This window comes from Carlito syrichta, unplaced genomic scaffold (assembly GCF_000164805.1).
Source record: "Carlito syrichta isolate Samal-C Ts95f unplaced genomic scaffold, Tarsius_syrichta-2.0.1 Scaffold309100, whole genome shotgun sequence".
In the NCBI taxonomy this organism is placed as follows: Eukaryota; Metazoa; Chordata; class Mammalia; order Primates; family Tarsiidae; genus Carlito; species Carlito syrichta.
Window position 1 is genome coordinate 742,488 of NW_007253196.1, and position 7,876 is coordinate 750,363.

The following is a 7,876-nucleotide window of genomic DNA, read 5'->3' on the forward strand; positions in this document are numbered from 1 at the left end:
CCAGATTTTTTGATTTATTGTAGAGATGAGGTCTCGCTGCCCAGGCAGGTCTCGAACCCGCGGGCTCAGGCAATCCACTCACCTCAGCCTCCCAAAGGCGCAGGATTACAGGCTGAGCCACTGAGCCCGGCTTGCTTGTTTCTTTATTGTGTCTTATGGTGTGATACAACTTGTTTTACCCCTCATATTTTCTGTAACCTGGAAGCTAGACCCAAAGAGTTCTTCATGGCACAGTTTCTAAGTCCCTACTGCATCACACCAGGAGGCATATGATGTCTGGTTGTCTCATATTTAATGATGCTAAGATCTCTCTTTAGGTTCAGGCAGTGATAGTTTCTATGTTGGGGGAAAATATGATAGTTTCTATGTTGGGGGATAATGCTATAGTTTCTATGTTGGGGGAAAATGATAGTTTCTATGTTGGGGGAAAATGCTATATTTTCAATAAATAGTACCAGATTGATTGAATTTCCATATGGAAAAAATATGAACTTTGACTTCTACTTCACACGATGACAAAAAATAATATGAGATGGATTATAATCATAGACCTAGATGTAAAAAGCAAAATAATAAAAATTCTAGAAGGAAAAAATAAAATGTATGACCTTGGGGGAGATAAAGTTTCTTAAGAAGGGCAAAATAAGCACCATAAAAGAAAAGATGCAAAAATTAGACTTCATTAAAACTAAGAACCACTGCTTATCAAAAGACAACCTTAAGAGAGTAAAAAGATGAGACAGAGACTAGGAGAAGATACTTGCAAAATATGTGTCCACAAAGGACTCACTTTCTGAGTAGCCTCTATAAATCAATAGGAAAAAGACAGACCTCCCTCCCAATTTTTAAATGGGAGAAAGAGTCAAACAGGCACTTTACACACGCCCAAAAGGGATATTCAATAGTCCAATAAGCATAGGAAACATTGCCCAATATCACTGGTCATCAAGGAGATGTATATTAAGATCATAAGACCCTTCTATGCTACTTCAGACCCCAATTCAGGGATCACTTCCTCAGAGAAGCCTCTATTCCCTTCCAGGCAGGTTGATCACCTGTTACAGAAATACATAACACTGACTGCCTTTCCATCATGGCCCTTGACACATTTACAACTTCATGCATGTGTGTTCGTGTGGCTCTTGGGAGTATGTCCATCTTCCCTACCAGCTCTCAGATCCATGATGGCAGCACATCTGTGGCTGATCCTTGCATAAACAAGACCTGCCTTAGAATAGATGTGTGACATGTAGTTGGTATATGGATGGATGGATGGATGAGGGAGGCATTGCCACTGACATCTCGCAGGTGGGGAAACTGAATCTCCCTTTGCTTGGGAAACATGTCCCAAGTCACATTACTTACCTGCAGTCATTAATGCAATTAATGCAGGGCTCAGGCCCTGCTAGGAAGTAGATGAAACATCCTTTCTTGGTTGCTGGGTGTTCTGAAGACTCCCAGTTGGGTGGAGGCATTCTGTTCAGATTTTGATGGTTGATCTGGACAGAAAAGCCTGGTAAGTATAACAAGATGAGATCAGGGCTCAGACTGGCCAGGCAACAGACACAAGCCAAGTTCAGATTTTGTTGTTATGGTTCAACTCAGGGAAGAGATCACACAGCCTGCATCTGGCTTTCTGCCCAGAGGAGAGGCAGGATAGAGAAAGTTACAATGTCCTGCCCTGCACTTTTGTGTGACCAGTGGCATGGCATAGGCTCATATCAGTGTGGGACATCCACACACTCACAAACACAATTTTAGACCCCACCCGTAGGTATACAGAGATATGAAAACAGGTGTTCAAATAAAATCTTGCTCATGAAGGTTTACAGCAGCATTGTTCATAATACTTAAAAAGTAGAAACAACCCAAATATCCATCAGCAGATGATGAACAGACAAACAAAATGTAGATATCCATACAATGGAATATTATGCAGTCATAAAAAGGAATGAAGTAGGTTGGGTGCAGGGGCTTATGCTAGTAAACCCGGAACTTTGGGAGAAAGAAGTGGGAGGATCACTTGAGGACAGGAGCTTGAGACCAGTCCCGGCAACATAGCAAGACCTCGCCTCTATAAAAATTAAAAAATCAACCAGGCTTGGTAATGCACATATATAGTACCAGTTACCTGGGAGGCTGAGGCACGAGGATCACCTGAGCTCAGGAGTTCGAGGCTGCAGTGAGCTACAACATGCCACTCCAGCCTCCAGACTCTCGCTCTCTAATGGAAAAAAAAGGAATGAAGTAGTGCCACACATTACAATATGGATAAACCTCAGAAACATTATGCTAAGTTCAAGAAGTCAGACATAAAAGGTCATGGTGCAGGATTCCATTCATATGAAACATCTTTGCCATCCACAATAGGCAAAGCTATAGAGACGGGAAACAGATCAGTGGATGCTAAGGGTTGAGGGGAGGGCGGGAATGAGGGTGACTACTTGATAGGCATGAAGTTTCTTTTTGAGGTGATGAAACTGTCTTGAAACTAGATAGAAGTGATGATTGTATAGCATTGTGAATGTACTAAATGCCAGTAAATTGAACCTTTGAAATGGTGAGCTTTGTGTCATATGAGGGGAACCCTGGCTCTAACTCAGAACTCCCTGCAGGATGTGGGGAAGGCTTGGAAAAAGGGCAGGATTGGATGTTGAATGGTAGTCCATCAAGTACATCACTGTGTGCACACACGTGATTGCCTCTGTGTATACATGTGCAATGAGCCTGCATGCGTGTGTGTGTGTGTGTGATTGGAGTTCAGTTGAGGGAGTAACAGGCCATCAAGAACAGAAAGGAGTAATCAAAAAGGCCATCACAGACACTTCCTCTGTGAGGACCAGGACGGGAGCTCCCGAGGGCCATTCGGCCAAAGCGGGAGACAGTCTTTCATTGTTGAGCGGCCTAGAACTGCACCTGAGAAAAGCCGGGCCAACAGGCTTCCATCCCTACCCAGGTCACACTGCAAGTCAGTGGCACTGGTCTAGCCCCAGCCAGGTCCCCAGGGGCAGGGCTTGTTTTCAACTTGAAGTCAGACTAGGGTCTCCAGGAGGGTGTACCTGGGGGATCCTTCCACACTGGGCACCCAGCCCTGCGGACACCCAGCATTGCCAGGCCTCTACCGCCCTTAGGCTGCTCAGCAGGTTCTGTATTCTGGTCGTTCTGGGGCATGTTCCAATGTACTCCAATAACAGCAAACATTTACAGACATCTGCCTCTGCCAGATATGGGGAGTGGGCAGGGAAGAAAGACCTCATTACCATTCCTCCCCTCCCCTGATGGGGGCATCAGATAAACAAGCTCAATAGAGTTGGGACTGCCATCAATGGGTAAACTGAGACTCAGAGAGAACCCTTGACCTGGCCAAGGACACACAGCCCAAAGCGACTGAGCCCAGAATTTGAACCTGAAAACCCACAGGTCACATTTGGCAGGCTTCCCAATTAACCACCTGGGGAAAGTCTTATGATTCATGGCTTACATCCTGTCCTAAGAGTCTTATTGTAAATCCTCAGATCTTATCGTGAGTTCTTCAGAAAACGGTTGAAATACTGGTCAATACACACCTATAGACACTGAAAAGGACACTGATTTGTTTCTGAATCATGAAGTTTCGTTGATTGTCTTGCACATAAAACATTTTAGGCTGAGTGTGGTGGCTCAAGCCTGTAATCTCAGCACATTTTGGGAGGCAGAGGCAAGAGGATTGCTTGAGTCTATGGTTCATGACCAGCCTGGGCAACTTGGTGAGACTTCGTCTCTAAAATAAATCAAAAAATAAGCTGGGCATGGTAGCATGCACCTGAAGTTCCAGCTACTTGGAAAACTGAGGTAGAAGGATCACCTGAGCCCAGCAGGCTGAGGCTGCTGTGGTCTTGAGTGTGCCACTACACTCCAGCCTGGGTGACAGAGTGAGACTCCAACTAAAAAAAAAAAACAAAAAACTACTTTAGTCTGCATGTCACCATCTGCAGCCAATGATTGCAATCCTTCTGTATTGCATCCCCAGTGAAAAGGACAACTCTGATGTGAGGAATCCCCTCCCGTCTCCCATATTGTCTTATAAAAGTCTTCCAACTTATGATAGACTTGGAAGCAAACCCAACTTTGTCAGTGTTATCCTCCTGGGTCTATTCTCACATTTGGCTTCCAACAAATCTTTATCAGTTTTTTCCTGCTTCAACAGCCTTAATTTTGGCCAATGTACTGTACTTTAATTCAAACCCGTGTTTTTAGAATTAGAAGGTAGGCTGGGTGTGGTGGCTCATGCCTGTAATCCCAACACTTTGGGAGGGCAAATAGGAGGATTGCTTGAGACCAGTAGTTCAAGCCCATCCTGGGAAACATAGAGAGACCCTGTCTATAATAATAATAATAATAAATGAATTAAAAACATATATAGAAGGTAGCAGAGTATGGGCTTGGGTGTTACTCAGACCTGTGCCCAAATCCCAAGCTCAGCCCCTTACTAGCCATGTGTCTTGAGTGAAACCCCCTCTTGCCTTGGTTTTCTTGTACATACAACAGAGCCATAAATATGTCTATCTCGTGGAGAAAGTGGGATGTAAGTGAAATCATGCATGAGAAATACTGAGCCAGTGCCTAGCACATCACAAGTACCCAGTAAGAGTGAGCTGTCTACCTTATGCCCTCAACCTGGCAGCCCCAGACCACCCTAGATGCAAGTAAGGGAGTCAGGGGCCCCTCTAAAATCTTCCAAGGCAGAAGTCAAGCCCTTTTTCCAGGATAATCTTATATATAGGAAAGAATTTAAGCTTGCCATAAAGAATTCTGGCTTTTGCTCTTGACTCTTGTCAGGTAATCTTTGTTTGCCTGGATCTTGGACTAGCCAGATGGTAACAGTATGATATAAGGGTGGGAAGACCAACCTTGTTATTTATATAACTTCAATTGACCTGAGACTGAAATCAACCATGTGAGCAATCAATTATGTTTGTGTAACAGAGGCTCAATAAAAACTCTGAACTCCAGGGTTCAGGTGAGCCTGCATGATGCCTGGAAGTAACACACCTCAATTCATGGGGAGAAGGCAATGGGAGCTCTGCATCTGATACCTCCCCAGACGCTGTTCTGTGTTTGTCCTCTCATGGCTGATTTTAATCTTTATTCTTTCCCTGTGATAAACCATAACTGTGAGTATAATAGATTTTGGTGCCTTCTGTGAATCCTTCCAGTGAGTAATCAAACTTGAGAGTGGTCTTAGAAACCACTGAACTTTAGCCGGGCATGGTGGCACGCACCTGTCGTTCCAGCTACTTAGAAGGCTAAGGCAGAAGAATCGCCTGAGCCCAGCAGATTGAGGCTGTGGTGGCTGTGTACCACTGCACTCCAGCCTGGGTAAGAGAATGAGACTCTGACTCAAAAAAAGAACGAAAAAAAAAAAGAAACCCCTGAACTTGCCATTGGTGTCAGAAACAAGGGTGGTCTTGTGAATTTGGCTCCCTCTAAACTACAGCCCTCTGGCAGCTGAACAAATGAGAAGCTGAGGGAGTTGTCCTGAACAGCTCATAGTCACTGTTACATCAGATTTATCCCAGATTCTGCATGGAGCCCTTTAGGTGTGCTGTGTCACTTAAATTTCAACAACCCCGTGGGGTAGGGACTCATCATCCCTTTGACAGACAAGGAAGCTGGGCTCCGAGAGGGGAAGTAACTGGAGGAGCCAGGATGGGAACCCAGGCCTGCCTGACTCCAAACCCGGGATGTGACCACTGTAGGGTACTGCCCTCGCCCAAGAGCCCTTCCACCCTCACAAATTAGGATGTCACTAGCCTGGGACATCTTGGGGTACTGAGCAGGGAAAGAATGAGACCCAGCCCATAGCCCCCGAGGCTTTTCAGAGCAGTTGGGCTCAAGCCTCCCTAGTGCCCCCAAAACGTCATCCCCATCACTCCCATTGTCAGGACCTATCAGTGCTCCACACTGCCTCTGTTTCCACATGTGATCTATGGGTCTTGCACCCTACCCATCCCATAACCTGGGTCCAAAGATACCCAGAGCAGGCAGGGCTGAGGCTGCCACTGGTGTCTCTGCCTGTGACCATAGCCCAGGCCTGGGGACAGGGGTAGCAGACATCCAGGGCAGAAGAGAACCCTGAGGGCTGAAGGCAGCTCCTTTCCCATTCTTGCCCAGCCTGGCAGAGCCTGGCAGATAAGAGTGAGGTCCTGCAGTTGGAAGGGACAAAGGAGAGAGAGGGGAGAGAGGGGACAGAGAAGAGAAGATGAAGGAAAAGAGGCGATGACTGAGGGAGAGGAGGTGACGGAACAGAGGAGGTGGAGGCAAGATGCATGAGAGAGGTGAGGAAGGGAGGGAGGGAGGGCAGCAGGCAATGAGGGGACACCTGGCAGACCGGCTGAGTGGGCAGCCCAGCCCCTGGTAGGGCAGGGGGTCAGGCCTTACGTCGACCACCAGGTTTATGAGCACAGTCCATGTCTTCCTGGAGGGAAGAACAGGGACTGGGAAGACACCGTGGAAAGCTCTGCGTGATTAGAGGCAGCTTCTCCGAGGTGGCGATCTGCACACTGGGACCTGCTGCTCCCTAGCCAGGCTTGCCGGCTCCTGGGCCTTCCCCTGCCTCCTCCCCACCAGTCTCGCTCCAGCCAGCCTGGCACACTCATACTCAGTGCAGGTTTGCTGGTGGAATACTTTAAAACCTATAGAGCAATGAGACCACGACCCACTTCCACAATGCAAAGAAAACGCAGTGGAGCGGGCCTGTGGGCTTTCTCCCCGAGAGGCTCAGAGGAAAGGCATGCAGTGTGTGTTGGATGGAAGCTCAGGCCGCACCGAGGAGGGGGTCTCCTTTAACTGAAAGGCACCAGGCGACACGGCATCTGTAAGATCCCTGCCGGCAGTGAAAAGCCCTCCTCAGTCCCTGCCCCACTGCCCCTTACTCCCCATCCTGCCCTGGGCCCTGGCATCTGCCTGCCTCCAGCAGCTGCACTCCCCCGCTTCCACTTCATCCTGGGAAATCATTCTTAAATGACAGTGTGAACCTGCCACTGCTCAGCTCGAACAGGGGCTCCCGTGATCGGTCCATGCCTTCACTACTTCTCCCCTGCTCAAAAAAACCCTCAATGGCTCCCCTCTCCCCACAAGATTGTGTCTGCTCATCTTACCAATGCCTTCCCCACCGAAGGCCTGTGATTTAGCCCCACCTCTCCAAGCTCACGACCCCCACCCCTCTGTACCAGTCACCTTGACATCTCACTGCCCTTGAGCCTCGCCCCTTCCACCTCAAACTCCTCTCTCCCCCGTGACTCCTACTCATTCTCTGGATGTTTGTCCTGTCTTCTGGCACATGTCAGGTGCCTCCTCAGTGACCCCACAGGTCCCTGTGCTGCCTCCGTCAGCACAGTCACCCACAACCCAGGACAGCCAACCCAGGACAGCCTTAGAAGCAGGCGGCTGGGCACGGTGGCTCACACCTGTGAGCCCAGTACTTTAGGAGGCGGCGGCAACGGGAATGCCTGAGCCCAAGAGTTCGGACCAGCCTAGATAACTTGGCCAGACCTTGTATCTACAATAAATCAAAAGATTAGCTGGGCATAGTGGCATGCACCTGTAGTTCCCACTGCTTGGAAGGATCTCCTAGCCCCAGAGGTCGAGGCTGCCATGAGTGTGCCAATGTACACCAGCCTGGGTGACAGAGTGAAGCTCCGACTCAAAAAACAAAAAAAGAAGCAGACCATCCCATCAGCAAACACGGCATGGCAATTCCTATTATTCCCACAAATGAAAGGCATGAAGGGCCTGCAGCCATCTCCATGACAAGATTGTTTGGGGCCCTGGCCAGGAGCCCATTGGCCGCCCTCACACCACTGTGCCCTTTAGAGACGGGAGATGATGTTACTTA

The 7,876-nt window shown here is 48.2% G+C and overlaps 1 protein-coding gene across 1 annotated transcript in view; it reads left to right on the forward strand.

Annotated features, from left to right (window-relative positions):
• LOC103269197 (ribosomal protein L18-like) overlaps positions 1-6,832 on the forward strand; it is a 25,558-nt gene extending 18,726 nt beyond the window's left edge. The window contains 1 exon segment of the mRNA XM_021716955.1: positions 6,717-6,832. Coding sequence (XP_021572630.1) covers positions 6,717-6,832 — 116 coding nt within the window.
• The last annotated feature ends 1,044 nt before the right edge of the window (positions 6,833-7,876 follow it).